Source organism: Bufo gargarizans, chromosome 3, assembly GCF_014858855.1.
Source record: "Bufo gargarizans isolate SCDJY-AF-19 chromosome 3, ASM1485885v1, whole genome shotgun sequence".
NCBI classification, from domain to species: domain Eukaryota; kingdom Metazoa; phylum Chordata; class Amphibia; order Anura; family Bufonidae; genus Bufo; species Bufo gargarizans.
This window is the reverse complement of record NC_058082.1, coordinates 235,448,893-235,467,221: the sequence shown is the minus strand read 5'-3', so window position 1 is coordinate 235,467,221 and position 18,329 is coordinate 235,448,893. Positions and strand designations below refer to the sequence as shown.

The following is an 18,329-nucleotide window of genomic DNA, read 5'->3' as shown; positions in this document are numbered from 1 at the left end:
TGTTATGACAAATACAATCTGTGATCAATTGCACAATAAATGCACAACTCAGCTTTAACTATATTGATGACCTATGCTCAGGATAGTTCATCAATAGCACATTGGCTGGGGCACGATTCCCGTAACCCCCTCCCCTATCAAGTGTTTGAAGAGACCACAGCACTCGTACGAGCGCAGAGTTCTCTTCACTGCTTTACATGCTCACTGATGACATTGCAGCAGTGGGCAGGTGTATTTATAGCTCCACCGTCCCGGGCTTCATTGAGTGAATGGGATGCAGGAGCTTTAAGTACACCTGCTCGCCGTGGACAGTGAAGACAAACAGTGAAAAGAAGGCAGAGCTTGTATGAGCGCTGTGTTATCTTCAAACAGCTGATCGGCAGGGGTGCCGGCAGTCAGGCCCCCCGCCAATCTGCTACTGATGACCTATACTCAGGATGGCATACAAAAGGGGCACCAACATTCGTGATAGAGTTGTCAAGGCAGATGTTGAAGGAAAAAAATCTAGATAGACAACTACTCCTGGCCCCCCAAAAATATGGGAATTTCTTTGGTGTCTCATGCTGCAACTGTAGTGGCGTCATGAGAGGCGATAGCGTCCCACATCCATACAGTGGCAAAATATTTAAGTTGAAGGGATATTATACATGCAGATCTAGAGATGTCATTTACATGATACAGTGCCCATGCAGTTTTATATATGTTGGTGAGACGACAATGGAATTAAGAGAGCGGATCAATACGCATAAGAGCACAATAAGGAAAGGGATGATTGACAAACCTGTAGCAAAGCACTTTATTGAATGTGGACATTCCATAAATCAATTACGGTTTCGTGCATTTGATTGGGTAGGGTATCTCCGAAGGGGAGGGGACAAGAACAAGATCTTAAGGAAAAAAAGAACTCAAATGGATATACAATTTGAAGTCACTCCAACCCTATGGATTAAACATTGAGTTCAATGTTGCCACAATAGATTAAATTCGGGTTGTGTGATTTCTTTGTGGGTGTACAATGCTATTATTGTTTTTACATACAGTGGCCTTTTCCCCATCCGTGATTGTCTGAGGGAGTATATATGGCATTTCTGTCTTTTAACAATGGCGGAGCAGGAGATGCTGATGCCCGCTTGAGTTGTTGGGGGGGACAGAATTAGGTGATGAGGAGTGTGTATAGTGACATCAGGATATGGATTATGCCTCTGCGGATTAGATCACATAGGGGTTGCCCTGATCACATGCGTGTCTGACTCTATTGTAATATGCGGATTGATTATCCGGACAGTCTGGGGTCATTACCCCACAATCCATACCTGGATTGGGATCATTGATCATCAAGTTTCCCTTATGCATGTAATCAATCACTGTTTAGAGTTATGGGACTTCTATGGATCCCTGGATACCTTCAGTGTTTCTGTGTGTTGCCGCGGTAACAGTGGGACGCCTTCCGTGAGGTCAGTAAGTTGCACGTCGATGCCAGGATGATGTAATCGGGAGTGCTTGTCGGGACCGGATGACGTCGGCAGTAGAGGACAGAGCAACGTGACGCTTAGGGGCGTACCCACGGACGCAGTACGTAGACCATCAATGATGATGTGAATGATTAGACAGCTGGGTAATTGAGTGGTAAGGAACGCCGGATATGGCAAGTGTTGTTTTGCTTTATATTGGAGACTCAGCAATTACAGACGTTATGCAATGATGGGGTTAACCTTTAGGAGGATTGTTGGATACTCTAGTGAGGCATATAGGTGAATTAGACTTAGTGAATACGCATTCTCATTGGTCAGTCTGCGCCATTGCCCGCAATTGGATAATCCGGATGGGGGTGGCGCACTTGTTTTTACTATAAATTAATATATGTAACACAATGTAAGTAGGCTTGACAAAGGCAGTGTATCAGCCAAAACATTGACATTTGTATTATTGCTTTGAAGTCCGAATAAAGTCGATGATGTGAGATGCTGCTGATACCGTCTGCACATTTGTATCCTCAGGATAGGTCATCAATATAGTAAAAGCGGACAACCCTTCTAACGCTCTTTGCCCTAATGGTATGTCTCAGCAATGCCGCATGCTCAGGAGCTGGGCTGTGCCATCACTAAAAACTATTTTCCCATTTCACATATGTATACAGTACAGACCAAAAGTTTGGACACACCTTCTCATTCAAAGAGTTTTCTTTATTTTCACGACTATGAAAATTGTAGATTCACACTGAAGGCATCAAAACTATGAATTAACACATGTGGAATTATATACATAAAAAAAAGTGTGAAACAACAGAAAATATGTCATATTCTAGGTTCTTCAAAGTAGCCACCTTTTGCTTTGATTACTGCTTTGCACACTCTTGATGAGCTTCAAGAGGTAGTCACCTGAAATGGTTTTCACTTCACAGGTGAGCCCTATCAGGTTTAATAAGTGGGATTTCTTGCATTATAAATGGGGTTGGGACCATTAGTTGCGTTGTGGAGAAGTCAGGTGGATACACAGCTGATAGTCCTACTGAATAGACTGTTAGAATTTGTATTATGGCAAGAAAAAAGCAGCTAAGTAAAGAAAAACGAGTCACCATCATTACTTTAAGAAATGAAGGTCAGTCAGCCCGACAAAATTGGGAAAACTTTGAAAGTGTCCCCAAGTGCAGCCACAAAAACCATCAAGCGCTACAAAGAAACTGGATCACATGTGGACCGCCCCAGGAAAGGAAGACCAAGAGTCACCTCTGCTGCGGAGGATAAATTCATCCGAGTCACCAGCCTCAGAAATCGCAGGTTAACAGCAGCTCAGATTAGAGACCAGGTCAATGCCACACAGAGTTCTAGCAGCAGACACATCTCTAGAACAACTGTTAAGAGGAGACTGTGTGAATCAGGTCTTCATGGTAGAATATCTGCTAGGAAACCACTGCTAAGGACAGGCAACAAGCAGAAGAGACTTGTTTGGGCTAAAGAACACAAGGCATGGACATTAGACCAGTGGAAATCTGTGCTTTGGTCTGATGAGTCCAAATTTGAGATCTTTGGTTCCAACCACCGTGTCTTTGCGCGACGCAGAAAAGGTGAACGGATGGACTCTACATGCCTGGTTCCCACCGTGAAGCATGGAGGAGGAGGTGTGATGGTGCTTTGCTGGTGACACTGTTGGGGATTTATTCAAAATTGAAGGCGTACTGAACCAGCATGGCTACCACAGCATCTTGCAGCGGCATGCTATTCCATCTGGTTTGCGTTTAGTTGGACCATCATTTATTTTTCAACAGGACAATGACCCCAAACACACCTCCAGGCTGTGTAAGGGCTATTTGACCATGAAGGAGAGTGATGGGGTGCTGCGCCAGATGACCTGGCCTCCACAGTCACCGGACCTGAACCCAATCGAGATGGTTTGGGGTGAGCTGGACCGCAGAGTGAAGGCAAAAGGGCCAACAAGTGCTAAGCATCTCTGGGAACTCCTTCAAGACTGTTGGAAGACCATTTCAGGTGACTACCTCTTGAAGCTCATCAAGAGAATGCCAAGAGTGTGCAAAGCAGTATTCAAAGCAAAGGTGGCTACTTTGAAGAACCTAGAATATGACATATTTTCAGTCGTTTTACACTTTTTTGTTATGTATATAATTCCACATGTGTTAATTCAGTTTTGATGCCTTCAGTGTGAATCTACAATTTTCATAGGCATGAAAATAAAGAAAACTCTTTGAATGAGAAGGTGTGTCCAAACTTTTGGTCTGTACTGTACATAAAGATAAACATCATCTGTACCATAGTGTCTGTAATGACCCAAAATATTAAAATATCTTATTATTTAACTCCATGAATCCCCAATGCAAGAATTATCATTTCTGGTCACCTGCCTCCACAAAACCTTGAATAAAAAATTTAAAAAAAATGATCAAAAAGGCGACATATATCACAAAATGCTAATCACAGAAATTGCAGATGGCACCGCAAAAAAAAAAAAAACACAACACAGCTCCTTCAGTAGAAAAGAAAAAAATAAAAAAGATATGGGAGATACAAAGCAATCTTTTTTCTAAAAAAAGCGCAATTTTTTTTTTTCAGAGTAGTAAAAATCTGCATAATTATACTGATCCACAGAATAATGTTAACCTGTCATTTTTAGAGCGTTGTGAACACTGTAATGAAACAATAGCAGAATTGCATTGTTTTTTTAAACAGTCGTCTTCCCCCCACCACCTAGAATCTTTTACAATTATAGAATACAGTAGAGGTACCCCAAATAGTGGCATTAAAGGGAACCCGTCACCAGGATTTTGTGTATAGAGCTGAGGACATGGGTTGCTAGATGGCTGCTAGCACATCCGCAATACACATCCCTATAGCTCTGTGTGCTTTTATTGTGTAAAAAAAAACGATTTGATACATATGCAAATTAACCTGAGATGAGTCCTGTATGTGAGATGAGACAGGGACAGGACTTATCTCAGGTCAATTAGCATATGTATCAAATCGTTTTTTTAACCCAATAAAAGCACACAGAGCTTTGGGGATTGGGGATTGCGGATGTGCTAGCGGCCATCTAGCAACCCATATCCTCAGCTCTATACACAAAATCCCCGTGACAGGTTCCCTTTAAAGGAAACCTGTCACCGGGATTTTGACCATAGAGCTGAGGACATGGGTTTCTAGATGGCCACTAGCACATCCGCAATACCCAGTCCCCATAGCTCTGTGTGCTTTTATTGTGTCAAAAAACAGATTTGATACGTATGCAAATTAACCAGAGATGAATCCTGTATGTGAGATGAGTCAGGGACAGGACTCATCTCAGGTTAATTTGCATATGTATTAAATCATTTTTTTAACACAATAAAAGCACACAGAGCTATGGGCACTGGGTATTGCGGATGTGCTAGCGGCCATCTAGCAACCCATGTCCTCAGCTCTATACACAAAATCCCGGTGACAGGTTCCCTTTAAAAAAAGAAAACTAGTCCTCATATCGCTATGTTGATAGAAAAAATTAAAAATGTACAGCTTTTGAAACATGGAGATAATAAAATTAAAAACAAAATGCTGGAGCCTTAAAAGGGAGTTTCCAGTTTGCATCAATATGTTTTAAAATAATCATTTATAAAGGGTATCCGTAATATTCTCAATTCTGGGTTGTGGTCACTTGACCATGTCTATGCAGACTTTTCTTACTTCCTATGAGGTAACGTCAATGGGAATGTCAAAGCAGTAACAGGGTCAGTGATAGGGGAGTGTTTGTGTGTGTGTGTGTGTGTGTAACTAGCTGAATGGGGGAGCTATAACCTACATGGGTGTTAGGGGCGGTGCTGGAGCGGTGGCTGAGATAGAAACATAGAATGTGTCGGCAGATAAGAAACATTTGGCCCATCTAGTCTGCCCAATATACTGAATACTATGAATAGCCCCTGGCCCTATCTTATATGAAGGATGGCCTTATGCCTATCCCATGCATGCTTAAACTCCTCCACTGTATTTGCAGCTACCACTTCTGCAGGAAGGCTATTCCATGCATCCACTACTCTCTCAGTAAAGTAATACTTCCTGATATTACTTTTAATCCTTTGCTCCTCTGATTTAAAACTATGTCCTCTTGTTTTTCTTCTTTTAAATATTCTATTGTATCCCCTGTCTCGTCTTTCTTCCAAGCTATAAAGGGGTTGTCCGAGTTATGAAAAATAATAATATAGCACAGAAAATCTGATATATAACTGAGCTAAGCAAGTTTTATGCAAGATATATATATATCTATTTATTATTATTTCCTCATTTCCCTGGTTCTTTTCTGGCCCTTTGTTTACATGCAATAAAAACAATCTCTGCCCCTCCCCCTGCACTGCTAAGGGAGTGAATACAAGAGCTGCCCTGAGTGACATGTCTGCCTGCTGGGAGACTCTGCAGCATGTTGTATGTGTAGGACTACAAGTCCCAGCTGTATAATGACACTGCTAATACACACAGGATCTTCCCCCTACCTTCTTGTGCAATGCTCTCTCTAGTATGTCAGCTTCTGTGCCCAGAATTGTCTCCTCACTGCCTGCAGAGCTGTGAAGCTGAAGGGGTTAAGAATCCTAGGAGAGAGAGTAGACGCAGTGAAGGGGGGCGTGGCCAGCACAGTGACCTCGTTTATAAGAGAAGGGAGATAAGCTGACATCACAGGTCATGTGACCCTCAGTGAAATCTGAGAAACCAGCCACTGGAGATAAGGTGAGTTAATTGGAAAGCTGTTACATTTGCTTAGTTAGGAACATAGAAAGAACAAAAAAATTTACTCTGATAACCCCTTTAAGGTCCTTTAACCCCTTAAGGACACAGCCTTTTTACACCTTAGGACCAGGCCATTTTTTGCAAATCTGACCAGTGTCACTATAAGTGCTGATAACTTTAAAACTCTTTGACTTATCCAGGCCGTTCTGAGATTGTTTTTTCGTCACATATTGTACTTCATGACACTGGTAAAATGAAGTTAAAAAAAAATTTTTTTTTGCACCAAAAAATACCTAATTTAACAAAAATTTTGAAAAATTTGCAAATTTCAAAGTTTCAGTTTCTCTACTTCTGTAATACATAGTAATACCCCTAAAAATTGTGATGCCTTTACATTCCCCATATGTCTACTTCATGTTTGAATTATTTTGGGAATGATATTTTATTTTTTGGGGATGTTACAAGGCTTAGAAGTTTAGAAGCAAATCTTGAAAATTTTCAGAAATTTACAAAAACTCAATTTTTAGGGACCACTACAGCTCTGAAGTCACTTTGCGAGGCTTACATAATAGAAACCACCCAAAAATGACCCCATTCTATAAACTACACCCCTCAAGGTATTCAAAACTGATTTTACAAACTTCGTTAACCCTTTAGGTGTTGCACAAGAGTTATTGGCAAATGGGGATGAAATTTGAGAATTTCATTTTTTTGGCTAATTTTCCATTTTAACCCATTTTTTCCACTAACAAAGCAAGGGTTAACAGCCAAACAAGACTGTATCTTTATTGCCCTGACTCTGCCGTTTACAGAAACACCCCATATGTGGCCGTAAACTACTGTACGGCCACACAGCGGGGCGTAGAGTGAAAGGTGCGCCATATGGTTTTTGGAAGACAGGTTTTGCTGGACTGTTTTTTTGACTCCATGTCCCATTTGAAGCCCCCTGATGCACCCCTAGAGTAGAAACTCCATAAAAGTGACCCCATCTAAGAAACTACACCCCTCAAGGTATTCAAAACTGATTTTACTAACTTCACTAACCCTTTAGGTGTTGCACAAGAGTTATTGGCAAATGGGGATGAAATTTGAGAATTTAATTTTTTTGCCTAATTTTCCATTTTAACCCATTTTTTCCACTAACAAAGCAAGGGTTAACAGCCAAACAAGACTGTATCTTTATTGCCCTGACTCTGCCGTTTACAGAAACACCCCATATGTGGCCGTAAACTACTGTACGGGCACACAGCGGGGTGTAGAGTGAAAGGTGCGCCGTATGGTTTTTGGAAGGCAGGTTTTGCTGGACAGTTTTTTTGACACCATGTCCCATTTGAAGCCCCCCTGATGCACCCCTAGAGTAGAAACTCCAAAAAAGTGACCCCATCTAAGAAACTACACCCCTCAAGGTATTCAAAACTGATTTTACAAAGTTTGTTAACCCTTTAGGTGTTGTACAAGATTTAATGGAAAATAGAGATACAATTTCAAAATTTCACTTTTTTGGCAGATTTTCCATTTTAATATTTTTTTTCCAGTTACAAAGCAAGGGTTAACAGCCAAACAAAACTCATTATTTATGGCCCTGATTCTGTAGTTTACAGAAACACCCCATATGTGGTCGTAAACTGCTGTACGGGCACACGACAGGGCGCAGAAGGAAAGGAATGCCATACGGTTTTTGAAAGGCAGATTTTGCTGGACTGGTTTTATTGACACCATGTCCCATTTGAAGCCCCCCTGATGCACCCCTAGAGTAGAAACTCCATAAAAGTGACCCCATCTAAGAAACTACACCCCTCAAGGTATTCAAAACTGATTTTACAAAGTTTGTTAACCCTTTAGGTGTTGCACAAGATTTAATGGAAAATAGAGATACAATTTCAAAATTTCACTTTTTTGGCAGATTTTCCATTTTAATATTTTTTTTTCCAGTTACAAAGCAAGGGTTAACAGCCAAACAAAACTCATTATTTATGGCCCTGATTCTGTAGTTTACAGAAACACCCCATATGTGGTCGTAAACTGCTGTACGGGCACACGACAGGGCACAGAAGGAAAGGAATGCCATACGGTTTTTGGAAGGCAGATTTTGCTGGACTGGTTTTATTGACACCATGTCCCATTTGAAGCCCCCCTGATGCCCCCCTAGAGTAGAAACTCCAAAAAAGTGACCCCATTTTAGAAACTACGGGATAAGGTGGCAGTTTTGTTGGTACTAGTTTAGGGTACATATGATTTTTGGTTGCTCTATATTACACTTTTTGTGCGGCAAGGTAACAAGAAATAGCTTTTTTGGCACCGTTTTTTTTTTGTTATTTACAACATTCATCTGACAGGTTAGATCATGTGGTAATTTTTTAGAGCAGGTTGTCACGGACGCGGCGATACCTAATATGTATACAATTTTTTTTATTTATGTAAGTTTTACACAATGAATTAATTTTTAAAACAAAAAAAAGTTTTAGTGTCTCCATAGTCTAAGAGCCATAGTTTTTTTTAGTTTTTGGGCGATTATCTCAAGTAGGGTCTAATTTTTTGCGGGATGAGATTACGGTTTTATTGGCACTATTTTGGGGTGCATATGACTTTTTGATCGCTTGCTGTTACACTTTTTGTGAAGTAAGATGACAAAAAATTGCTTTTTTTACACCGTTTTTTTTTTTTTTTTACGGTGGTCATCTGAGGGGTTAGGTCATGTGATATTTTTATAGAGCCGGTCGATACGGACGCGGCGATACCCAATATGTATACATTTTTTTATTTATGTAAGTTTTACACAATGATTTAATTTTTGAAACAAAAAAAATCATGTTTTAGTGTTTCCATAGTCTAAGAGCCATAGTTTTTTCAGTTTTGGGGCGATTATCTTGGGTAGGGTATGATTTTTGCGGGATGAGATGACGGTTTGATTGTTACAATTTTGGAGTACATACAACTTTTTTGATCACTTTTATTAACTTTTTGGGGAAGTAAGGTGGGCAAAATTTCAATTTCATCATAGTTTTTAATTTTTTATTTTTATGGCGTTCACCGTTTGGGTAAAGTAACATGACCGTTTTATAGATCAGGTCGTTACGGACGCGGCGATACCAAACATGTGTAGGGAATTTCATTTTTATTTTTTTTAATCAGTGATAAATGTGTTTTTTTATTTTTACTTTATTTTCACTTTTTTTCACTTTCTTTTTGACCCAGACCCACTTGGTTCTTGAAGATCCAGTGGGTCTGATGTCTGTATAATACAGTACAGTACAATATATAGTACTGTACTGTATTTTACACTTTGTCTGAACAGATCTATGCCTTTCAGCACAGATCTGTTCAGCACCATGGACAGCAGGACGCCTGAGAAGGCGTCCTGTTGCCATGGGAACCTTCCCCGTCTGCTCAGTTATGGTCAGAACTGCGCAGACGGGGAAGGGTAAGGACGGGGCTTGGGGGGCTGCCTGGGAGCTCTCTCCCTCTCCATTCGGAGGGGCTGCAAAGGCACAGCAGCCCCCCGATGGGAGAGGGAGGGAGCTCCCTGCGCTGTTAACCTTTTCCATACAGCGGTCCGTACGGACCGCTGTATGGAAAGGGTTAAACGGCTGACATCGCATCACCGATGTCAGCCGTTTATACCAGGGTGCCAGCAATGTGCTGGCACCCTGGTATACCCACTAGATGCCAACGATTACGCAATGGGAGGCGGGCGGGGGATCGCGATCCCGCCTGCAGCACCGCCCGCCTCCCGCACCGCCCGCAACCCTCCCCCTGCACCTCCCACCCGGCAAAAATCACTAAGGGGTGCAGGGGGGAGGGATACAGATGCATTTTAGGAATACTAAAGTTTCTGATCCCCGCGGTCAGGGACCGCGGGGATCAGAAACTGCAGAAATCGCAGCAAACCGCAGGTCTGAATTGACCTGCGGTTTGCCGCGATCGCCGACATGGGGGGGTCACGGGACCCCCCGGCGCATTTAGCCTAGGTGCCTGCTCAATGATTTGAGCAGGCGCCGGGTTCCGATCACTGCCAGCCGCACGGCAGTGATCAGAAATACACAGGGCGTACATGTACGCCCTGTGTCCTTAAGTACCAGGGCACAAGGGCGTACCTGTACGCCCTATGTCCTTAAGAGGTTAATCTTTCCTGGTAAATTTTATTCTGCAATCCATGTACCAGTTTAGTAGCTCTTCTCTGAACTCTCTCCAAAGTATCAATATCCTTCTGGAGATATGGTCTCCAGTACTGCGCATAATACTCCAAATGAGGTCTCACTAGTGCTCTGTAGAGCGGCATGAGCACCTCCCTCTTTCTACTGGTAATGCCTCTCCCTATACACCCAAGCTTTCTGCTAGCATTTCCTGCCGCTATAGAAACACAGAAGTGAATCGTGGTTTGGTTGGATACAGCAACAGAAAATGCTACATACAGGATGGATACAAACCAGGGGGATTTGTCTACATGTTGAAAATGGGTCAGTAGAGTCCAGATTGAGAAAAAGCATGGGAAAGATGTACATGAGGAAAGCATATCTAATAAAACCACCGTAACCCCAGAAAACCCCTTTAACCCATTCGTACATGTACGGCGCTGGAGCGATGTGTAAACATGGCGCCTGCTCGCACGTGCAGCAGGCGCCATGGCAGTCAGGTCTCTGCTGTTTCATACCAGCAATATTGCCGATCGCGGTAATTAAAGGCTTTAGATGCCGTGATCAAGTGAGATCACGGCATCTAAATGCGCAAAAACCCATAAGCTCGAGCTTCCAGGCTTCCTACTAATGCCCCGTGCGACCAATGTGGGCATCGGTAGTTGCTCTGACGCAAAAACCTCCGGTATTCTAAGGGTTAACCTTTCCCTTTCAAATTAAACATTGTGTTTGAGCTGTAGGCAGCATGTTATAGATTGTGAGGAACTGAAGAGATTGATATATAGTTTAGTGGGAAAAGACTCAGTATAACCCGTATTTCATTCATTTATATTCCTGCCCATTCTGGTCTTTGAAGACAAGGAGGCGGTCCTATCAGTGATCGACAGCCTTCCCACTATGACTGTATACACAGATAGCTGTCAATCACTGATAGGACCGCCTCCTGGACTTCAAAGACCAGAATGAACATAATTACAGGTATAATAAAATACAAGTTGTATTGAATCTTTTCCTACAAAAATTATATATGAATCTGCTCAGCTCTTCCAGCCCTGTAACATGCATTTTCATTATGACAGGTAAGTACCAAACTAGACGGCATCTTTAAGGAGGTAAAAGAAACACTGCACTAGGGGTGGGCGATATGGCCTAAAATCTATATTTCGATATCATTTTAAGCATGTGCGATATATATTTTTCTATATTTGGGGGAGGGGTTAAACTTTTTTTTTTTTTCTTTTACTTTTTATTTAATAACTATTAGCCTCCTCAAGGGCTAGAACCCTTGTCATATTCACCCTAATAGAGCTCTATTAGGGTGAATAGGACTTTACACTCTCCCTGCTGCCCTGTGCGTTGTGCACACAGCAGCAGGGAGCCGACTATGGCAGCCAGCGCCTCATGTGCCCCCCAGCCTCTGATCAGCCCCCCAGCCTCTCCCTCTTATCAGCCCCCTCTGGTAACTCAACCCCCCCCCCCTCCCCCCCACATCATTGGTGGCAGCAGCAATGCGCCCCCCCCCCCCCTTCCTTCCTTAGTATTCATCAGGCCCCCTCCCCCCCACATCATTGGTGGCAGCAGCAGTTCCGATCGGAGTCCCAGCAGTGTAATGCTGGGGCTCCGATCGGTTACCATGGCAGCCAGGAGTCACGCTACTGAAGTCCTGGCTGCCATGATATGTCAGCGAGCAGCATTATACTCACGTGCGCCGTGGCCGCCAGGAGCTCCTTCTTCTGTCTGTGCGGCGCATTGCTAATGCCTATAGCATTAGCAATACGACGCACAGACCTATGAGAAGGAGAGCCTGGCGGCCACGGCACATGCGAGTATAATGCTGCTCACTGACATATCATGGCAGCCAGGACTTCAGTAGCGTGACTCCTGGCTGCCATGGTAACCGATCGGAGCCCCAGCATTACACTGCTGGGACTCCGATCGGCACTGCCGCTCCGTGATATCGCGGTCCAGCGATATAGGTGATATGCACAAAATCCATATCGTGGCACAAATTTATATCGCCTATATCGCCCACCCCTACACTGCACTTCTACAAATAAAAAAGTGTAACTTGCTGGTACTCCAAATGTTGATATGCAGTCTGGACTGCATATTAACATTTAGAGTACCAGCAAGTTATCCAGCTTTGAGCTATCAGGCTACACTTTCATCCGCCTATCCCCTGGTGAATCTGCCATAATATTTTGGACAGGGGAAACACGTCGGGAATTTGTTTATTGGGAGCTATCTACTTAGGGCAAGTTCATTCTAGGGTCAGCCACTGATAAGTGGGGTCGCTCTTCTAGGGGGTGATTCTCCCGCATTTAAGCGGGAGACCTCTCCGCTTTTAGGTAGGGCTATATAGAACTATAGGGATATTACCTGCCCCCATCTTAACCTTTGGACCATTTCCTACAGTGGACAAGTCTACAACCCAAGTCTACAGCCTGGACAAAGGAACCACTTATCGCATCTATTTGACCCGAGACCCTGGACTTATTACAGATACCTGAAGATATTGTACATCAAACGGTGAGTGGTTACAAACAATTCAGTGTAATAATAAACATCATCGTATGTTTAACGTGTTATGTAACCTAAAAAAACTCAGCTAGATAACTATTTGCAGTCATCTACAACATATATCAAATTTTGTGGGACTTATTTTAATGAATATCGTATATAAAAGTTAAGTTTTAAGTACCGTAGGTTTAATTCTTCAGTGATTTACTATATGCAATATGTCTTGCACTGCCCTGTATACTTACCTACCTCTGGCTTTTTCACTTATATTTAAAATTATTTTCTATTCTTTCATTTTCTATCATCGGTAGTAGTAATATTACATTTACAGCCAAAATCCCCATTTACAAGTTTCAGTTTTTTTAAACCATTAATTTATGATTGCTTACTAGCATTACAAGTGCTTTTTCAACATTTCAAATATCATACATACTGTAGTAGAATCTATTTAAATCGTACTAGTAATGCAGTTCTAAATGAAATGTTTGAGGACAGTCATTAACAGAGAACAATTTTTGGAATGATATGTTCATGTATGAGCAATCAAAGATTAATGACACTTATGCTGTGCGTCATTGGTGCATGTACATAGGATATTGTTACCAGCACTCTGATTCATTGGAATGGCAGGGATAATTGCCATGTGTAAATGGCCTTTAGCCTGGTGAAGATTGTCACATCTAATGCAATTAAAGAAGAAAATAAACACAAACCCACACAAATCTCAAACAAACATGTTAGTCTAGCACACAGAATATTTCTAGCATGTACTAGCTATATTTATCATTACAGATATTGTTTTATAGTGGTCATCTTCCTTTCTTCCAGCCCCCCGCCCGTGTCCAAACCTGTAGAGGGAAGCATACTTACCTGCTCCCTACCGCTGGGTTCTGGCTCCTTCACTCCGCAGCTCCGGAAAAAAAAATAGAATATGTCCTATTCTTGTCCACAATTGTGGACATTAGGCAGTGCTATGGGGGTGCCGGCCGGGTGTATTGCGGATCCGCAATTTGTAGATCCGAAAAAACACTACGGACGTGTGAATGGACCCCAAGTGTTGAACCTAGGACAACCAAACCTGTCTGCTCTCCTGACAAGTCTCATATAATAAATACTGGCAAACATCCTCATTAAATAAGAATTCAGCACTCCTTTTCTATGAGCTTTGCATAGCGCCATACCCCTTTGATCTCTCTAGGAAATGTATGAATAAATTGACAATGGGGTATTAACATTCCCACTAATTGGACAGGGTCAGTGTATGGACATACCCTATTGAAAAGTGGAAGGGCTATTCATACATTTCCAGGAGGAATAACAGAGTTCTACAAAAAAAATGATCTAGCATTGTCATTTGGCATGCATATACTAGGTGCCAGGAGAGCTGACAGATCATAGACTATAGTAACAATAATAATTGCAATGTGCAAGCCTTTCATGGCCAAAGGTAGAACGCAATCTGACTACATGCCAAGTTGAAGTCGCCGGCATCCCATACACTTCTATGAGGCTGAGCTGCGCCTGGGCCATGTGACCAATGAACGTGACTTCACGGGCGTAAGAAAAGCTGAGAGAAGGCCGTGGCACTCACTGCCTTCTCAAACAGCTTATCGTCGGGAGTCCTGGGTGTCCAACCCCCCACTGATCAGATACTGATGATCTATGCTAGAGGACAGGTCATCAGTATTAAAATCTCAGAAAACCCCTTTAAATTTTTAGAACACATTTTTCGAAGTCACTCCATGTATTCTACTTCCTGTGCTGGCTCTTTAGCTTCCTGTTTGTTTCACCTTTTAACATAGCGAACAGTCTCGCTTTCTCAGTCAGACCACCACTGTGAGCATGGAACCTCCCCCCCCAGTAGTGACTCAATTAGAGCATCACACTGATATGATTCTGTGGGCATCTTTAGCCTAAGACTATCAAGAGAACTATAGAAATGTCAAGATTGTACCCCAAAATTACTCCCATTATCATGAGGATTCATTTTCAGATAACCTCTTCCCCTTACATTGGCAAACTGAAAACTGAATCCCTTTCCATATAGAAGATCTTATCATTTGTGTTGACTTCCACAAATAGACAATATTTCTTATTTCAATTTTCAATGGCACAGAAATGCTGCAGCGAAAAAGAAAACTAATTATAGTGTCCCTATAAAAAAATGGAGATTAGAAGTTTCTCTGACCTCAGCAGTACTGTGGCTATGTATTTTAAACAGCGCCCTGCTGCCAATTGTGCCATATGGCACACGTCCTCAGAGGACTTCTGTCTGCACTGTACTATTACAACACTGGTCAATAGGTTAAAAGGGTGCAGTGTGAAGATACTAAAGACGTAGCCTCACAATAGGTCATCAATATCAGATTTGACGAACGGAAACCCTGTTGATCAGCTCTTTGGAGAGGTAGCGGCACTTTTGTGAAAGCCGCTTCATTTTCAGAAATACCTGTGCATCATCTCGTTTGTAGAGGCGCCTCACTATAATTACAAGAGCTCCGTCCAATGGTATGAGTAGTTGCAGTTACGCTGCATGGCCGCTGCAAATGTGATGGAGCAGTTAATTGTGAGGCAGAAGCTGTACGAGCTCCGCTACCCCTTTAAGCAGCTGATCAGCGGGGGGCATTTTGAATCGGACCCACTCCGATCTGATATTAATGACCCATCCTGAGGATAGTTCATCAATATCTTTTTACTGCACAACCCCTTTACGGGGGGGGTGGTGGTTTATCATTTACGGTGGTTTTGGTGTGAGTTGTAACTGTCTTTGCTTTGTAAGGTTACGGGAGGCTCACTGAAAAAAAATTATTTAACTGGTTGACACTGCAGAGGCAACACTTACTGACCTGCTTTGTGAGGTTGTGCCAAGTTTTCGAAAGTGTGCACAGTAATAATTCATTTGGGGCAAGTGATGTGGTGTACTTCTAGGTCTGTAAAAGTTCACCAGGGGGTTGCCTGGCGTGGAGATGAGACTTTTTAAAGAGTTGCACATCATAAATGAAACTTAAAGCTGTCCATCCTCAGAATAGGTCATCAATATCTGATCTGGGGGTCCCCTGCCAATCAGCTGTTTGAAGCTCTTCATTACACTCTGTGTCGTTTTCCCTGTAGCGATGGAAGTAGTGTAATTACAAGTACTTGCTCCTTTCAAATGAATGGAATGAGTATTTGTAATTACACTTGCACTTCCAAGACAATGAGCAGTGTAATGAAAAGGAAGCGCCTGGAGCGCCGCCTACTGTTCAAGCAGCTGATTGGCTGTCGGACCCCACAGATCATATCAGATATTAATGAACTCTCCTGAGGTAAACAATACAAACAAACTGCACAACCACTTTTAAAAGGTGTTTTAATCCGAAATCCTGACCTACTTTTCACTTCACTTCTAAAAGTGGCAAAGCTCAACAAATGTGGTAAAATTTTACCAAATCTCGCACGCGCGCATCACTTGCGGCTTTTTAATGCAACACCACTGGGGTAGCAGATTTGATAAATTAACCCCTAGATTTATAACTATACTACGACTTTGAGAAACAATTTCTATTTAGGAGTCAAGAATTTGGAAACTTTTCTTAATAAAGATATAATAATTAGTATCAAGATCCTGAAATCTAATTACATTAAATCAGGACTAGCGATGTTCTACTACTTACCTTGAGATAGGACCCATAATACTTTGTCACATATGGACTATCGCACTGGCTTAGCACTGTAATTTCTTGTTGGATATCTTCTATTTCATCTTCTGCTTCTTCAAGATCTATAATTTTTATTGCTATTACTTTCTGAGTCCTATTGTCAATCCCTTTAAAGACTTCTCCAAAGGATCCTTTGCCAATCTTTTCTAGCTTTCTGAACAATTCCTCAGGGTCTGCTTTTAGATTCTAAGGAAAAGAAAGAGATAACAGCATTAAGAAAAGATACACATAAAAGAATATATGGAGAGAGGTTGACCCAATGCGCTGTGAAGATAAAGTAATCCAGACCTATCCGTCACCTGTATCCTCAGTTTATTCTAGAATTCTCCGGGGAACATTGGCCGATTAATGCACATCATTTTTTTATTTTATTTCAAATAACATGTACAGTACAGGTGCCCCGCAGCAAGTACAGGGGCGGCCAGGCAATTAGGGATGTTACACAGACAGATTATCTGGCAGATTTTCTGACCAATCATTGGTCAGATGGCCGTTTACACAAAGATTTTTTGTTATACTCACTAACTATTGGTCTGATAGGACAGAAATTGGTCAGATAATCTGTTGGTGTAATAAAGCCCTTAGCGGTGAGACACATGAAGATCCTGCTGATAGAAGAGTGTTGTATCTGATTAGGGAAACATGTCCGCTTTTTTCCCCCAGAAATGACATCACTCGTTTCTTTGTAGGTGTCTGGTAATGCAGCTCAGTCCCATTCAAGTTAATGTGACACAGCTGCAATACCAGATACAGCCTATTGACAGGAGTGGTGATGCTCAGGGTGGATACAAATCAATTATTTAAAAAATAAAATACATTTTTTTTTTATTTAAATGCTTTTTGAGGAAAATATATTACCATCCAAAAGGTTATTTCATTATGAAATAACGATTACTTTTTTAATTATGTAGAATAAGGCTGTACATGTTTAATTTTTTGTTAAATTCCATTAATCCATTCACAATGTCATGCTCTTCCAGAGGTTTTTGTAAGATTACCGGGTAGTTTCTCTGCCTACAAGATATTATCACAGATGCTTGGTTTAATTTTGAGTTCTCAAAACTGAATTTATAACATGAAAAGAGTTGAGAAAAAGATCTTAATCCTAACTTCTACAAACCTATAAATTCAGAATAAACCCCTTCACTGCTAAGTTTAAAGTTCAGTGAATAGAATATAAACAATATTTTTCTGATTGTTTGGAGTGGAATAGATCTGCACAAGAAGAAAGTGAAACTAAGTGTAAGGAGGAAAAGGCAAGCAGACAAGGAGTACTACAAAATGAAAGTGAAATTTTCTGAGCACAGTACTGCACAGCCACAGACAGACAAGTCTTTTGATCTTTTTAGGTGTATGACCTGAGGTTTATCACATTCTTTCCTTGGAGGAAAAAAACTATAATGGCAGCAGGCCGTAAAAGAGACCCAGTTTGGCAATATTTTAATGAAGTTCCTTTACCTATCGGTAAGGCAGGCGTGTGTGCAAAATGCAAACACTGCAACAAACATGGATGTTTAAGCAAATAACATGCTGTAATGTTATTGTTTCAGTTGAATAAATCCTATTTAAATTGTTATTATTAAGGTAATGATTATTTTTCTCCTTCCTAAGTACAACAGAAAAATTGTCCAAATATGAATCTTTATGTAAAAACTATGATTTAAATCAAGCCTTACTGACTAGTGATTTAAATCGGTTCGATTTAAATCAAATCCACCCTGGTGATGTTTTTCGAAAACGTACAGTAGGTCTAGTGCCCTTCAGTACGGTGTGCATAT

General features: G+C 41.6%; 1 protein-coding gene across 1 annotated transcript in view; it reads right to left on the bottom strand.

The window, feature by feature from the left end:
• The window catches only part of STK24 (serine/threonine kinase 24), a 62,630-nt gene that overhangs the window by 23,140 nt on the left and 21,161 nt on the right, over positions 1-18,329 (bottom strand). Inside the window, exon 2 of the mRNA XM_044286868.1 lies at positions 16,507-16,737. Within this exon, the coding sequence (XP_044142803.1) occupies positions 16,507-16,737 (231 nt within the window). The remainder of the gene's footprint in view (positions 1-16,506; positions 16,738-18,329) is intronic.